This window comes from Somniosus microcephalus, chromosome 3 (genome assembly GCF_052327205.1).
Source record: "Somniosus microcephalus isolate GS21.2 chromosome 3, FLI_Smic_1.0, whole genome shotgun sequence".
In the NCBI taxonomy this organism is placed as follows: domain Eukaryota; kingdom Metazoa; phylum Chordata; class Chondrichthyes; order Squaliformes; family Somniosidae; genus Somniosus; species Somniosus microcephalus.
The window spans coordinates 329,419,243-329,436,380 of record NC_140989.1 but is presented as its reverse complement, the minus strand read 5'-3'; the positions used below and the strand labels follow the sequence as shown (position 1 = coordinate 329,436,380).

Below are 17,138 nucleotides of genomic sequence, written 5' to 3'. Positions count from 1 at the left end.
ACCTCGTATAGTGATACAACAGTGTGAACAGTGATAACCATAGAGTAACGATATAACAGTGATAACTATAGTGTAACGATAGTGAACGATAAAAGTGGTTTACCACATGATTATATTAATCTCAACAGAAGATCACTAGTTCACACATGGCAAGGTTTTGTTCTTGGGAGGGTGGATAGCTGAGTTTCTCCATGGGAGAGTTGCATCTTGGCAGTTTGCATTAATTAGACTTTATGCTGCCTGTAGAAAATACAGTCCTATTACCAGAAATGGGTAGCAAGTCCCAGTTGACCATAGCTAGGAACTGGTGCACGAGGATGTGCGGTTGGGGTGCAAAAGGGATGAGCACATTTTACGTGCACGACTGAGCTAACAAGATTTAGATTCTAAACTTGCATTTATATAGTGCTTTACGCATGCATGAGACAAAGTCAATTACTTCTTGGAGAAGAATGGGTTAATAAGGGACAGCCAGCATGGATTTGTTAAAGGCAAATTATGTCTGACTAACCTGATTAAGTTCCTTGAATTAAGGCACAGTCTGTCATTGGAGTGAAGATACAGGGAGTTGGGATTTGAGGGTGTTGTTACTTGTCAAAGAATGTTCTAGTTGGTGTTTACATTTTTCATTGGGTTTTCGACTGTAATTAGCAAGGGTTGTCCCTTTTTTTGAAATTCTGATGCTTTGAATCTGTGAGGAGATTTTAGGATGACATTAGGACTAGAAGGTTCACTGGGCCTGTTTTGAGCCTCATTTTCTGAGTCCTCTTCACTGATGGGAGTGACCAAATCGAGTTCTTCATTAGGCTGGCAATTGGAAGAGCTACTGTCCACACGGTTACGCAACAAATTTACCCCTCGATTGCCCCTGCCAAAGTTTTTGAGACTAATAGCTGGTGAGGCAGCAACATTGAGGAAGCGACTGAGCAAGGGGGTGTGCATCTTGAGCTCCGTTTCTGACTCTTGCTCTACTTGTCTGTTGAGAACTGGGCTATCAATCACACTGAAACATAAAGTGAAAGCATGAACAGCACAAGCCTAAGAATCTTTCCATACACTTTACAACAGGCTGTAAAAGAATTGTTTTCACTTTTTCATCTGGGGTGCCAAACCATCCTTATTTCATTGATATCCATTTCCCACATGGGCTGTCCTTGTGGCTTCTGCCAATTGGAGCAGAATTATAACATACTTCATGGTGTGGACATAGCTCAGAAATCAGCCCAGGTCCCAGAAATGAAATGGAGGTTTTAATTTCTGATGGCTCTTCAGAAAACATGTAAGTTCAGCATTATGCATTTGTTGAGCAGATGAGTGATTTAACTTGGTTTTGCAGTTCTATACCCATAAATGGGAATAAGTGATGGAAAGAGTTGGTGGCATAGTGGTTAGCACTGTTGCCTCACAGCGCCAGGGACCCGGGTTCGAATCCGGCCTCGGGTGACTGTCTGTGTGGAGTTTGCACATTCTCCCCGTGTTTGCGTGGGTTTTCTCCGGGTGCTCCGGTTTCCTCCCACAGTCCAAAGATGTGCAGGTTAGGTTGATTGGCTATGATAAATTGACCCTTAGTGTTAGGGGGATTAAAATATGTGGGGTTACAGGGATAGGGTGGGATATGTGTTGGTGTAGGGGTTACGGGGATCGGGTGGGATATGTGTCGGTGCAGGCTCGATGGGCCGAAATGGCCTCTATCTGCACTGTGGGGTTTCTGTGATTCTGTGATTCTGTGACAGTGGGTCTTGAGATTTAAGCCATGGTACATATATTAATTATCTACAAGTGGGAGTGAGGAGAGCTAAGCATGAAGCTTATTGGTGCCCTGTACTGGTAGAGTCTTTGCATTGAGCTGGTTAAGCTTCAGTACTTCTCATACTAAGTATTGGCAATGCCAACCCATGACTGAGTTCTCTGGAACAAAAACACAAAATGCTGGAAATACTCTGCAGGTCAGGCAGCATTTGGAGAGAGAAACCTTTTGTCAGAACTGGAAAAAGTTAGAGATATAACAGTTTTTAAGTGGGGGAGGGGGGGAAGAACAAAAAGGAAGATCTGTGATAGGGTGGAAGGCAAAAGGGAGAAGTAATGGGACAAGTAAAGAAACAATCATAAATGTCAACAGCAGAACTATTATTAGCACCTGTTATCTGAAAATATGGGAGCAGTGGTGATGATCTGAAATTGGTGAACTCATTGAGTTAGAAAAGTTGTAAAGTGCCTCATTGAAAGATGAGGTATTGTTCCAATGAAGCTCGAGGAACAGGACCTCGAGGCCGATGTCAGAGTGGGACAGAATTAAAATGGCAAGCTTGGTCACGCTTGCGGACTGAACAGAAGTGTTCAGCAAAGCGGTCACCCAATCTGCGTTTGGTCTCCTCAATGTAGAGGAGACCGAATCGTGAGCAGCGAATACAGTATAATAAATTGAAAGAAGTACAAGTAAATCGCTGTTTCACCTGGAAGGAGTGTTTGCGGCCCTGGATGGTGGTAAGGGAGGATGTGAAAGGGCAGGTGTTGCATCTCTTGCACTTGCATGGGAAGGGGAGCGGGTGTTGGGGCTGATTGAAGAGTGGACCAGGGTGTCATGGAGGGAACGGTCCCTTCAGAATTCTGAAAGGGATGGGGAAGATGTGTTTGGTGGTGGCATCGCGCTGGAGGTAGCGAAAATGACAGAGGATGATCTGCTGAGTGTGGAGTCTGGTGGGGTAGAAGGTGAGGTCAAGGGGAATCCTATTGTGGTTCTGGGAGGGAGGAGAAGGGGTGAGGGCAGAAGTGCGGGACATGGAACGGAAACGGTGAGGGCCCTGCCAGCCATGGTGGAGGGGAATCCTCGGTTGTGAAAAAGGAAGACATATCAGAAGCACCGGTGTGAAAAGTGGCTTCATATGTTGGAGATGGAGAAACTGCGAGAGTGGAATAGAGTACAGGAAGCGGAGTGGGAAGAAGTGGGCTTATAGTAGATATTGGTTGACAGCCTATCCCCGGAAATGGAGATAGAGAAGTTGAGGAAGGGAAGAGTCGGAGCTGGACTATGTGAAGACAAGGGAGGGATGGAAATTTGAAGTAAAGTTGATGAAGTTTTCCAGTTCGGAGCAAGAGCAGGAAGCGGCACTGATAGTCATCAATATATCGGTAAAAGAGTTGAGGGAGGGGACCAGGTGAAACGGCGAATTACTTATACTTCTTTCAATTTAGTAGTTCTGGTGAAAGGTCATGGACCTGAAACGTTAACTCTGTTTCTCTCTCCACAGCTGTTGCCTGACCTGCTGAGTACTTCCAGCATTCTCTGTCTTTATTTCAGGTTTCCAGCATCCGCGGTATCTTCCTTTTGTACTGAGTTGTCTGGACTTGGGTTAAGTAGAATTTCTCCGTAGAGAGACAATGGCCTAGAAATTCAGTTTGGGGCGGCCAGCTCGCTCGCGCCCAGAAAGTACCGCTGCGCGCGGAGCCACTTGCGCCCGCCGGAAATTCAGTTTCAGCGCCCCAACTCGAAGGCGGCCGCTATTCAAGGGTTTCGGCGCCCCCGCTTGGGGCGCTGAAACTGAATATCGGCGCGCTAGGTGCCGCAGCGCCACCCGCTGCGGAGCGGCAGACTGCGGTACTGCAGGCCTTCCTCCCTCTCTTAAGGGGGAGGTGCCTGCAACAGCGAGATCGCCGCTTGCTAGTGCCGGCAAATGAGCCCGGCACCACGGAGAAGTGCCGGGCTCCCGGAAAACAGCCGGCAATGCCGCGGGGGGGGGGGGGGTGGTGGTGGAGGAGGCCGGGGAAGGAGGTGCGGGCAGGCGGCCGCTGAAAAAGTGGCCGACCGCACCTCTGCCTTAACTCGCCCCACTAACGCTACAGGACGGCCCCGTTTTCTGATCGCTGTTTGCGGCCGCTGCGGAAGAGGCGGCCGCAACTAAATATGGTGGTCGGGCCGGTAGCGGGGCACTGCGCACACCGATGATGTCATCGGTGGCGGCGCAGCGCTACTGGCTAACGCCGCCATTACCGCAGCACTGAATATCAGCAAAAGCTCAGCAAGTGGCGCAAAAGCCCTCTTTGGGCGAAAACTGGGCGCAAAGCCTACTGAATTTCTAGCCCAATATGTACTCAGTATCAGGCAAAGAAACTGAGCAGTTAATATCACCCTGGTTACTTATCTGCCTGAGAGCTGACTAGTTCGTATTTTCACCTGCTTTCCTGCGCAGACAGCAAGGAATACCTCCCAAATCTGGCAGAGTCCTTATTAGCATGATGAAGCCATCGGGACCCGACTGCAATTTTAACTCGGCAGCCTAAGCGGGTTGTGGTGGTGAATTTTCTGCCAGACCAATCCAGCGATAAAGTGGATTGGGGCCTGAAGAGGCCCAAAAAGGTAGGTTTTAAAACTTTTTTGCGCTTTCCTCATGGGCAGAGGTGGAGCAGAAGTGCTCCCATAAGGAAAGTTTAGGCCTTCCCAGCTGTTGACTCGCCCCCCCATTCCTGATCGGGAGCAGCAGCCCGGGACGGAAATTGGTGGTGGGATTTAAATGAGGCCCGGGAGTTAAAATACTCTGGATCTCATTTCTTACTCACCCACTGAAAACTGGCCTGGAGTTAAAATCGGGGCGCGATCTATCTGGATTTCTTGTTTGAGAGACTCTTACACGTGGTATTGGGTTTGCATATATCAGTTTTGTCTAGTTGGTAGCACTCTTATCTGAGTTGGAAAGCTTGTGGAGATAAACATGTGGATGTCCCAGCGTTCTGGCCATGTTTCCCCCCCTCTTCCAACTCCATGAAAAACAGATTCATTAATTTGCTATTTGTGGGACTTTGCTGTTTACAAATTGGCTGCTGCGTTTGCTGACGTAACAGAGGTGACTGAATTTCAAAAGTAATCTATTCGTTGTAAAGCTCTAATGGCATGGCCTGAGGACATGGTAAAGATACATATGTAGAGGCACATTCCTTCTTTCTTTATATGTGACTGACCACAAACAGTTTTTCTTTTATACTTTCTTTCCTCTCCTGCTTGTCTGAATACCTGTGCCCATATTATACTGACCAAGACAGCAGGTAGACGCTCATCTGTGAAGTATGACTGAGTCTCCTAATTTAAGGGTGGGGAGAAGCTACTAGTCAGTGGTACATAAAGACAAACTTGCATTTATAAAGCACTTTTCACAACCACCGGACGTCCCAAAGCACTTTACAGCCAATGAAGTACTTTTGAAGTGTAGCCACCGTTGTAACGTAGGAAACGCAGCAGCCAATTTGCACACAGCAAGCTCCCAGTGACCAGAAAATCTGTTTTTGTTATGTTGATTTTTGGAGTATAGCACACTCCCACAAAGAGCAATGACCAGTGAATTTGTTTTTGTTATGTTGATTGGGGGATAAATATTGGCCAGGACACCGGGGATAACTCCCCTGCTCTTCTTCGAAATAATGCCACGTCTCATCTGAAAGACAGCACCTCCGACAGTGCAGCACTTCCTCAGTACTGCACTGGCATGTCAGCCTGGATTTTTGCACTCAGTTCTCTGGAGTGGGACTTGAGCCCACAACCTTCTGACTCAGTGCAAGAGCGCTACCCACTTTTTTAAAAATTAATATACTTTATTGAACATTAAGAACATTTACAACATCGCGATCATTTCATTGTATGATACAAATCAATTCCACCGTTCTGCACAGCCATTCCGCCACCACATTTTAACATCAAAACCTGAAGTTTAATTTGTCTCCTGTAACATATATTAATCGATTGTACTTTAAAAATTGGTTGCAAAATACTATCCTTAAATTCCTTTCTGAATAAAACATCCACAGAGCCTTATAATGATCTTTTAGCTTATATTTAAAATAGTCTTTTAGATTGATTCTCCTCCCCTTAAAAAACAGAGCATTCCTTCTTTGCACAATCACAAATCTAGCCAAACTGAACATTAAATTAATTGTCGCTCCGCTAGACTCGAGCAGACTCTCCTGCAATCCCCATCTCAAAATTGAGTCCCACGGGATTCCCATTCTCGCTCTTCGGTCCCCACCCAGCAAAAAAGCTTCACACAACTGTCAAACATAGTACTTAAAGTCATTTAACTGCGGACATAACACCAGTAAATGGGACAAAGTCTCATCCCGTGTCCCACACACTGGGCAAGTTGCCGCCTCCACTCGTCCAATCTTGCATAAGATCGTCATGGTAAAAATCCGGTTATGAGTCAATTTGAAATCCAGTTCAATCCATTCTGGACATTTAAAATTCGCCCACACTCCCTTCCAAATCCTGTTGAAGTCCAGCTGTGGGTATATACTCTGCCAAAACTCCTGACCAGCAGGTGTCTTGAATCTCCATTCTCTAAAAACCTCATAGAAATCTCGAGTATTACAGTTGTCAAATTGGACCAACTCTCCCCCTTTCTCCAGCAGAAAGCTTGGAAAAGCAGGACGCATTTTACTTCCTTTGGAGATTTCCGCATTTATTTTTTCCATCCAATCCTGTGGCATTGCCCTCACAATCTTCTCATACATGATCCCTATTGCTTTTTCCTCTACCTCCCGATCCTCCTCCCACACTATCGCTTCCGGCAACCAACCTGGAATTACCTCGTATAATACATCTTTCACACATATAATCCCAGCTTTTATAAAAGCTTGATTAAATAAAACCTCTCCTTCGATGTTGATCCACCTGTTCAAAAATAAGGGCTGTTCTAAAAATTCCTCAGCCCCCTTGGGCATAAACTGCACACTTTTTAAAAATTGGGCCCAAGTCTCTACAACCCCCTTATAAAACCTAGGGAGAAGTTTAATCGATTTCAAAAACATTATTGTATTCCATATACAATATCCCCTGCTCTCCTATCCCACTTCGTTTTAAAAAATGCTCAAAACAACTCTTCCAAAAAGTTGTATTTGACTTCTGAAGAAATCTCTTCACCCATTTGATTCTAAAGGATTTTTGCTTCAAATCAATATCTGGGAAATTGAGTCCTCCCTGATTTCTCCATCCAATGATGGTATTGTAAGCCACCAAGGCTGGTTTCCCTTCCCATAAAAACCTCACACAAGCCTCTCGGATGGACTTTTCCGCCCACTCAGGAATATCCTCCACCGTCAATAAGTACCATAGCTTAGATAGCAGGAGAGCAGTCACCACTGTCGCTCTTCCTTGCACTTTCAACCACCTTCTTTCCCATCTTCCCAAAATCTTTTTAATTTTCATAACCTTCGGTTCCCAATTTAATCGATCCACTTCATCCCTGTCTTTCTTGCACCCCATATGCACCCCCAGAACTTCCAAAACCTCCACTACCTTAAAGGGACATTCCCCCAACCATTCCTCCCTACCCCTTCCTGCAACCAGGCATTGGGACTTACTATAATTCACTCTGGCTCCTGAAGCTCTACAATATTCCTTCACTACATCCATAGCTTTCCTCACTGACTCCCCATTTCTCAATGTTAAGGTTGTGTCATCTGCATATTGGTGTATCACCGACACCAGCCCAGAACTGGGAACCACAATCCCAACTACACCTTGTTTCGCATCATGTAACCTAATGGTTCTGCTACCAATGTGTACAACAATGGGGACAGGGGACAACCCTGTCTCACTGATCTCTGTATCGGAAAATACTTGGATAAAAAACCATTACATTTAACACAGCTAAATATGTTTGAATAAAAAATCCTTATTCACTGAATGAAATTTTCCTTGAAACCAAATGCTTCCAAAACCTTCAATAAAAACTCATGAGAGACCCTGTCAAAGGCTTTCTCTTGATCTATCTTTAATACATAAGCCTCCCTCCCACTCCCTTCCACGAGCTCTATCGCATCTCGGATTGAGACCACAGAGTCTGCGATGTCCCGGCCTAAGACTCCATAGGACTGAGAGGGCAAAACTATCTGCGGCAACACCTCTTTCAAACGATTTGCCATAACCCTCGCCAAGATCTTATAATCCACATTTAATAATGTGATGGGCCTCCAATTCTTCAGATCCCGTCTATCCCCTTTATTTTTATATAAGCTAAGCTTATGATACCTCTCCTCATAGATGGGGCCAGGCTTCCCTCAATTTTAATTTCCATAAAAACTTCTAAGAGCAATGGATTTAAAATCTCAAAAAATTCTTTATAAAATTCTGCACTTAGTCCATCGGGCCCTGGGCTTTCCCCCCCTTCATTCCACTTATTGCTACTTTTATTTCTGCTAATCCTACTTCTTTGTCACACATGCTTCTCTCATCCTCCTTTAAACCCTCTTCAATAAAAGCAGTAACCTTCTCCATCACCAAATTGGAAATGTCTTCCTTTGTATATAACTCTTGATAAAAGCTGCTAGCCGCCTCTAAAATCTCCCCACTTTCATGAATGATCTTCTCCCCAACCTTCAACTCTTCAATTAATGATAACCTCTGTCGCAGCTTCTCTTGCTCTAGAAAATATCTAGTGCATCTTTCGCCCTCCAATGCATCTCTAGCCTTTGCACGGAGAATGGCCCCCTTGCATTTTTCAGCTTGCAATAATTCCCACTCTTCCTTTAGCACCCGGAACTTAGTCTCAGCTCCCTTATCCTCTCCGTCAACTGCTTTACAGACATCTGTAAACCTTTTGTTTATATTCTCTTCTCGACGCCGGTTAGCTGCCGCTCTATTTTTCCCATAACGTACCGAAAAAACTTTTACCTCATATTTGAAATTGTCCCACCAAACTCTTCTTTCTTTCAAGAACAAAGGTTCCTTCCGAGCATTCTTTATTATATTTATAATCCCTTCTTTATAAGCAATTTCTTTCAGGTATTGATTGTTTAAAATCCACACCCCTGAACCGATCTTAACTCTGCTGTTCCTAATTCTAAGAACCAAAGCCGAGTGATCACTAAAAAATACTTTTTTATAATAAATCTCCATCACCTCAGAACTTAACCCTTCCCGCATTAACACAAAATCTATTCGGCTCTGTTTTAAAACATCACCCACCCAACCTGATCTGGAGAACTCCCTTTTTATGGGGTTCTGGTCCCTCCATAAGTCTCTCAAATTTAAATTTGCCATCATTTTTACAATCATCCCTCTGGAGTTATCATCCTTAAAGGTCATCTGGGCTGAAATGTCCATCCGAGATAAAAATACATTAAAATCCCCCACTATACAAGGATTTTCCACCTCTGCCGCTTCAGTGAATAACCCCAGAAAAAACTCGCGACGCTTGCAATGGTCGTTCGGTGCATAGATATTAAAGAGATCGCAATTAAATTCCTCCATTTTTACCCTTAGCCGTAAAAATCTCTCCTCAGTGTCCTTGTCCACCAAGGCAACGTTCTCTTTCATGGACGGACTCACCAAAACAGCCACCCCTCTACGGTTATTGTTTGCACAACTTGCAAACACCTCTCCCTTCTAAACCTTCTGAACTCTTTCTAGGATATCCTCATCCCAAAAGGTTTCTTGCAGACAGAACAAGTCCGTGCCTTTAAAACCCTGCAACAACTGCTGCAATTTCTTCTCACCCCTCAGTCCGTTCACATTAATCGAGACCAATGTAATCATGGCTCCGAAGAAGGGAAGTATGCCTGATAATCTCCCCATCATTTAATCTCTGGCCCTTCCCTCCTCACATGCACCTTCCCAACTTTTCGGCCAGCTGTTGCTTTTTCCTGCAGCCTCTGACTCTTTTTCACATCCTGTTTGAACCTTCCCTGCTGTTTCAGCCTCTTCCTTGCATTAACTTTGGGCCAAGGAGCTGCCCTTTCTCCCTCCTTCTGCCCCTCATTAACCTTTCTCTTTCCACATGATGCCACCCCACCCCCCACTTCCATGTCTCTGTCCCCCTCTAATTCCTCACTCTCAAGCTCTTCTGTAACCCTCTGTGCCTGCTCCCCGTCAGATACATAATCCTGCTCCCCGTCAGACACATCATCTCCCATAGAGAGTCTTCCTGCTATCGCGGTTTCTCCAACAGTGCCGCTCCCTTCGACCTCATCTCCACTTCTGACCTTTGCTCCCTGATCCTTCTCTCTATGGGACAATGGCGCATCTATATTGTTCCCTTCTGGCACCTTTGTCTCCCTGATCCCGTCCTGCTGCCCCTTTAAGGCTCCTGCCTCTTGCACCCTCTCCTTGTCTTGCCCCCTCCTGCTCACCGAGATGTCTGACTCCCCGTCTTTCTTTGGAGTACTTACATTTACCACGCATCCCGCTCCCGTCTCCTCTCCCCCCGCGGACACCAGATTTTTTAGGGAGAGCTGAACCGTATTAAGGCTCGAGTCTGCACTCGACCCTTGCTGCCCGCTGCTGTCTTTGTTCTTTTTCACTTTACTTGGTGTGTTTTCCACCATCTCCATCCTGTTCTCTGCTCTGCAATTTTCTGCCTCTTCCTGTGCTCTTTTCTCCTTCAATTTACCAGCTGTGACCTCTGACTGCTCTGTTCCTCCAGCCATTCCACTCACACCTCCTGCTCCTTCTCCCATCTCCTCATCACTCATAGAGCTTCCTTCTGCCTCACACTCACAGCGGGTGGGGCATTTGTGACACACCCCACAGCTCATAGAAACATAGAAACATAGAAGATAGGAGCAGGAGTAGGCCATTCGGCCCCTTGAGCCTGCTCTGCCATTCAATGTGATCATGGCTGATCATCCAAATTCAGTACCCGGTCCCCACTTTCTCCCCATACCCCTTGATCCCTTTAGCCTTAAGAAATATATCCAACTCCTTCTTGAATATATTTAATGAATTGGCCTCCATTGCCTTCTGTGGTAAAGAATTCCACAGGTTCACCACTCTCTGGGTGAAGAAATTCCTCCTCATTTCTGTCCTAAATGGCTTACCCCTTATCCTTAGACTGTGACCCCTGGTTCTGGACTCCCTGACCATCGGGAACATCCTTCCTGCATCTAGTCAGTCCAGTCCTGTCAGAATTTTATAAGTTTCAATGAGATCCCCTCTCATTCTTCTAAACTCCAGCGAGTACAAGCCCAATCGACCCAATCTCTCCTCATACATCATTCCTGCCATCCCGCCTTGCAACTCCGAGCGATGTGTCCAGACTCGCCGCAATTATAACAGTACAAGTCTGGACAGTTTCTTACAAGATGGTCGTGTCATAGACAATAATAGCAAACCTTCACTTGGTTATCATGCAGTACTCGAAAGTACTGCACTCCTTCCAGTGTCTCGAATTTCATGCTGTACGGTAATGACCTCACCCCCTCTGGGAACCGCACCTTTACTTAACGGGTTCCATCTGCTACCCGTGTTCCTGGGTAGTACCTCCTCTTTATTGCTGAGCAAATTTTAATGTCCCATGCCTCCAACTTTTTGATTAGCACATCGTCCTCAATATAAACTGGCAAGTTTAAGAATGAGACCACCACCTCTTCTGAATATAGCAGAGATACCTCCAAGAACCTATCGCCAACTTTCAGACTGAGTACAAATCTTTCCACCTCCTCTCGGCCACTGACTGTCACCTTGAACCCAACATTCGGCTTTGATTGGCAGGCAAAGCAGCTTCCCTCACCACAGTCCTCATGTACCGCTTGGATAATATCCCAAGCTCGTATCTCCTTATCCTCACACTGAACCACCACCGTGTTTTCTTTTCCAAACCTCCTGGGGTCCTGGCCCAAATCTTTGGGCCTTTTTCTTTCCCTTCCAACCACAGTTTCTTCCCTAATTAAGTTCTTTTTGGGAACGCTGTCCTCTGAGGGGCCCGGCACTCCGGACCCCTCAGCAGGCACCTGGCTATTTTTTGTGGGCCAAAAAGGCCCTAAAACCTGAAAACAAAAACCCCAAAACCCACCACCAACTTTTTACAAACTCACTCCAACTCCCTCTCTTTTAATTCGACCAAAAAACAAGTTCACACATAAAGTGACAAAAACCCAATAACCCTTTTAAACAGCCCTCCACCAATCAAATTAAAATTTGGTCGTCCTGATTAATTATGCACTCCAGTCCCCGCGGCGCCCACCGGTCACGAAAAAGCTCGAGCATGCCGGCGGACACCGCGTGCTCCATCTCTAGGGCCACCCGGGCGCGAACATGGCCACGGAAGAGGGGGAGGCAATCCGGTCGGACGATCACTCCAACTCCCTGCTGTAATCAGGCAACCAGTAACACCTGTTCACTCCTAGCCCCTCCCACCTGGAGAGTGCTACCCACTGAGCCACAGCTGACACATCAAATGGTCATTAACCACTCAATGTATAGATGACATACAGCAAAAAAGGGGAAATATTTTGGGACTTAGACTTGATTTTATTAAAATGTACATTTAACAGCAAAAAGGCATCCGGCCTGAAGTTAATTAATGTGACAGATTTTACTGTTCGGTATGGAATATGGGCTAATTAGCTCCAAACCTTATTAACCAGGATAACTTTTTATTTTTGAATTCCTTTTTCTACCAGTTTTCTCTCACAACTCTCATGAAGATGTGAAATGGAATTTTTACTGACCGCATGTCAAAGGCAGATCCTAAAAATGATGGTTTGTGAGTCTCGTTGGCTGTAGCAATGGTGTAAGGAGGCTGAGCTGTGGATTCATTCCAATATTTGTCTTTCTCCATGGGTGGAAGATTCTGGTACATGTCGTCCACAGAGAGAAAGGAAACCTGCAGATAGACACAGTCCTGAATGTGCAATTTTGTATATATATTTATTTATTGGTGGTTTTGTGCTCAACATAAGGGAGGTCAGTGCTGGGGAATAAAATATATTTTTTAAACCAGTCAGCATCAAACAGTTCCGATATAGATATAACATAGTGGATAACTTCACTACCCCACTAGTTATAGCCTGCCAACACCAGTAGCAGGGAAAATGCTAGAATCTATTATTAAGGACATGGTAACAGGGCACTTAGAAAATAATAATAGGATTGGGCAGAGTCAACACGGATTTATGAAAGGGAAATCGTTTTTGACGAATCTTTTAGTATTTTTTGAGGTTGTAACTAGCAGGATAGATAAGGGGGAACCAGTGGGTGTGGTGCATTTGGATTTTCAAAAGGCATTCGATAAGGTGCCACACGAGGTTATTAAACAAAATTAGGGCTCATGGGATTGGGGGTAAAATTAATGGATTGAGGATTGGTTAATGGACAGAAAACAGAGAGTAGGAATAAACGGGTCATTTTCGGGTTGGCAGGCTGTAACTAGTGGGGTACCACAAGGATCAGTGCTTGGGCCTCAGCTATTCACAATCTACATCAATGATTTGGATGAGGGGACTAAATATAATATATCCAAGTTTGCTGATGATACAAAGCTGGGTGGGAATGTAAGTTGTGAGGAGGATGCAAAGAGGCTTCAAGGGCATATAGACAAGTTAAGTGAGTGGGCAAGAACATGGCAAATGGAATATAATGTGGAGAAATGTGAAATTATCAACTTTGGTAGGTAAAATAGAAAAGCAGAGTATTTTTTAAATGGTGAGAGATTGGGAAACGTTGGTGTTCAGAGGGACCTGGGTGTCCTTGTACACGAATCACTGAAGGTTAACATGCAGGTACAGCAAGCAATTAGGAAAGCAAATGGTATGTTGGCCTTTATTACAAAAGGATTTGAGTATAAGAGTGAAGGGGGGAAAAGTTCAGTATCGCCCCGTTTGGGGCGCCATTATTGGCCGTGCGCAAAGTTTAGCGCCTGCCGCTAATTATCGCCTCTGACTGCAAACTTGGCTTTTATCGCCCCTGGAGGCGATTGGAGCACTAAATCAGGCACTTCACACCTGTCTTAAGGTGCAAAGGCCGAGGAGCGAGGCGCTACCTCAAAGCGCTGGCGAAGCTCATGTGATATCAGTCAGCAATGGAACACAGACACAATGGCTCCAGCCAGTTCCTAAAGGGGAGTTCTGACGAAAGGTCATCGATCTGAAACATTAACTCTGTTTCTCTCTTCACAGATGCTGCTTGACCTGCTGAGTTTCTTCAGCATTTTCTGTTTTTATCTTAAAGGGGAGGGTTGATTTTGCTCTCCATCCACATCCTGCTCATTGCAGCCTTGAATCTCGGCCTGGAGAGACCTGTACATCAAATCTGCTGGAAAGAACAATGGAGACACCAGGGAAAGAGCTCAGAGTGCAGCCCCCACAGTCTCTTCTAAATAAATACAAGGAAGGGCAAATCAAAATGAACCTGCAAAGTGCTGCTCAGTACCCAAAACTCCTTCACACAGCATTGAATCTCTCCAGAAGCCTCTCTCTCTCTCTCTCAGAATGCGTGGTGCAAAAATGTCACCAACAAAAAAAGTGGAGATGAGGTAGAAGATCAGCCATGATCTTATTGAATGGTGGAGCAGGCTTGAGGGGTCAAATGGCCTACTCCTGCTCCTATTTCTCATGTTCATATGTTCTTATAGTAAAGCTCCCTCTAGTCTGGTTGACTAATGTATGCTTTACCTTAACCTCAGAAAGCTCCTTCTGTTCTACTGTAACAGTGTGAGATGTGCTCTCCTCCCAACCATCCTTGTGGCCTGTGAAGCACTGAATTGTGTTTGGTTTTGTGCCATGATCCACCAAGAACAGCGGTGATGCTGCCTGAAAGATTTTCCTTATAGAAAGCCATTTTGCAGAAGTAGGACTGTGTAGCAGGCAGAACAAATTCCAAAGGAAATCTTTAAGACATTATTATTATTTAAGACATTACTAGATAGCAACATGGAATCATTGATTCTTATTTTTCTGTTCTACAGCCCATCCCCACTTTATAACACGTGATTTTCCTTCCCCCAGCATGCCCTGACTATATGATCAGCTGCTATTTTAACCACTTTGTCTTCCAAACTCAGCACACACCCCATATTGCGTGAGCTACTGGCACTTTAACTCAAAACTCTAAACAGCACTGTGAAGTGGAGCTGGACACTTGCTAACTGTACAACTACCTTTTTGTTTAGGTGGGTTGAGAGAGACAGAACACTGGCACTTTAAAACAAACTGCTGATTAAAACTAAAGCATGAGTGAAAAAATAAAATAAGGAAAGTATCTCCTGTAACTGTCTGTAATTTTAACCATTTTCACATGCACCAGATCACTTGCCTTACTCATAATAGTTAATGGTCCAAAACCACAATGTTAATGTACCTGAAGGTTGCGGTCAATCAGCTTGTTTGTTTCAAAATCATCATCATCCTCTCCGAATGGGTTAATGATCTGTTCAGCTACCTGATTGGAAAAAAAGACAGGGAACCATCTTCATTATTAATGTTAATTTCTTCTGTGGCTACTTTTGTCTTGTTTTTGCCAATTTTCAGTCTTATCTCCCTGAAAGTATTGACATGCTGGAGTACAAGAACAATAACGACTTGCATTTATATAGTGCTGCTAATGCAGCGAAACATCCTAAAGTGCTTCGCAGTTGGACATCAAACCTGAGCATGAGTAGGAGGGGAAGGTTAGGGGAGGTGATCGAAAGCGCAATTTAAGAGGATGGTTTTTAAGAAGGTTTTTTTAAGGTGGAGAGAGATGTAGAAATTCAAAGGGGGTTTAAAGAGTGTTCCAGAGTGTGGGGCAAGATGTCTGAAGCCTTTCCCCTCACTGGTAGAGCAGAGGGAGGGGCGATGCAAGGTAGACCAAAGGGGAAGATTGAAAGAGATTGCAGGGATAGGCAAGGTGCGTGGAGGGATTTGAAGACAATGATGAGGATTTTAGAACTGATGCGCCAAGGGACAGGGAACAAATGGAGGTTGACAAGGATTGGGCTGATAGTCAGTTGGATATTTAATAGGGTTGGGTGCAGACAGAAGAGTGCTGGATGAGTTGGAGTTTAGTTAAGGTGGAATTCTGATGGTCAGCAGGACATGTGGGATAGTATGTACGCAGAGGAGATCTGGATGAGTTGGGTTTATGTAAATAGGTAATCAGGAGGCCATCAAGGAAGGTGTTGGAAAAGTTGAATCTAAAAATAACAAATGCATGAATGGCAGTTTATCAAGAGTGGAAATGAGGTAGGCCTGATGTTTTGGAGGTGGAATTTGGCAGTCATGGTGATGGACTGGATGTAGGATTGGATGCTCAGCTCATGGTCCAATGGGGTACAGAGCTTTCATTGGTTGGGATTAAGTGGGCAGAGCTAGTGCACAACGTTTCTGGTGGAAGCGTAGCAGGATGGTTTCAGTCTTGCCAATGTTGAGCTGCAAGGTATTCAGGTTCACCCACAGCTTGATGTTGGATAGGCTGTCCTCTAGCACAGTGACAGTCATGGCATTAAGGGGGTAGTCAGAAGGTAAAGTTGGGCATGGTAGGCACACATATTCTATATTCTCTGGAGTTTAGAAGAATGAGAGGGGATCTCATTGAAACATACAAAATTCTTACAGGGCTTGACAGGGTAGATGCAGGGAGGATGTTTCCCCTGGCTGGGGAGTCTAGAACCAGGGGTCATAGTCTCAGAATAAGGGGTCGGCCATTTAGGACTGAGATGAGGAGAAATTTCTTCACTCAGAGTGTGGTGAATCTTTGGAATTCTCTACCCCAGAGGGCTGTGGAGGCTCAGTCATTGAGTATATTCAAGACAGAGATCGATAGACTTTTGAATATTAAGGGAATCAAGGGATATGGGGATAGTGCAGGAAAGTGGAGATGAGGTAGAAGATCAGCCATGATCTTATTGAATGGTGGAGCAGGCTCGAGGGCCCAAATGGCCTACTCCTGCTTCTATTTCTTATGTTCTTATACAAGAACTTACTCCATGCTTGTGAATAATATATTTCTGAGGGGCAACACGTAGATGGAACCCTGCTCAATATTCATGTAAATGACTACAGCATCCAAATTCCCTGTGAACCAGCCCCTTTAAATGTAATGTATCGAATTGATAGCAAAGCCCTGACCTTAAGCCAGCCTGCATAAAAGAAGAATTGCAGTAGGGTGAAGATGGGAACATAAAAGTCTATCTTATCTTCTTCGTAGCCTGCCCTTGGTTCAAGAAACTGCCGTCCAATCAGACAGAAGGCAAAGAAGGAATAGACCGCAATAGTAACCACCTGTGGAAAAGTAAAACAGAAGAGACGTCATCACTCATGGAATGTGGACGATGTGAATACTTAGGAAAAGGTTGTTCCCTGTTCTACACTGTGTTGGATACATCCTTAAGTTCACAGTATTTTTGGAGATGAATCTTTACCATGTGCAGGTTAAAATTCACAGAACCGACTGAAAATTC

At 44.9% G+C, this 17,138-nt stretch overlaps 1 protein-coding gene across 1 annotated transcript in view; it reads right to left on the bottom strand.

The window, feature by feature from the left end:
• best4 (bestrophin 4) overlaps positions 1–17,138 on the bottom strand; it is a 30,965-nt gene continuing 13,827 nt past the window's right edge. Inside the window, exons 6-9 of the mRNA XM_085983139.1 lie at positions 16,807–16,959; positions 15,059–15,139; positions 12,433–12,587; positions 1–1,003 (exon numbers count right to left, since the gene is read on the bottom strand). Of these exons, the coding sequence (XP_085839265.1) occupies positions 607–1,003; positions 12,433–12,587; positions 15,059–15,139; positions 16,807–16,959 (786 nt within the window). The 3' untranslated portion in view covers positions 1–606. The remainder of the gene's footprint in view (positions 1,004–12,432; positions 12,588–15,058; positions 15,140–16,806; positions 16,960–17,138) is intronic.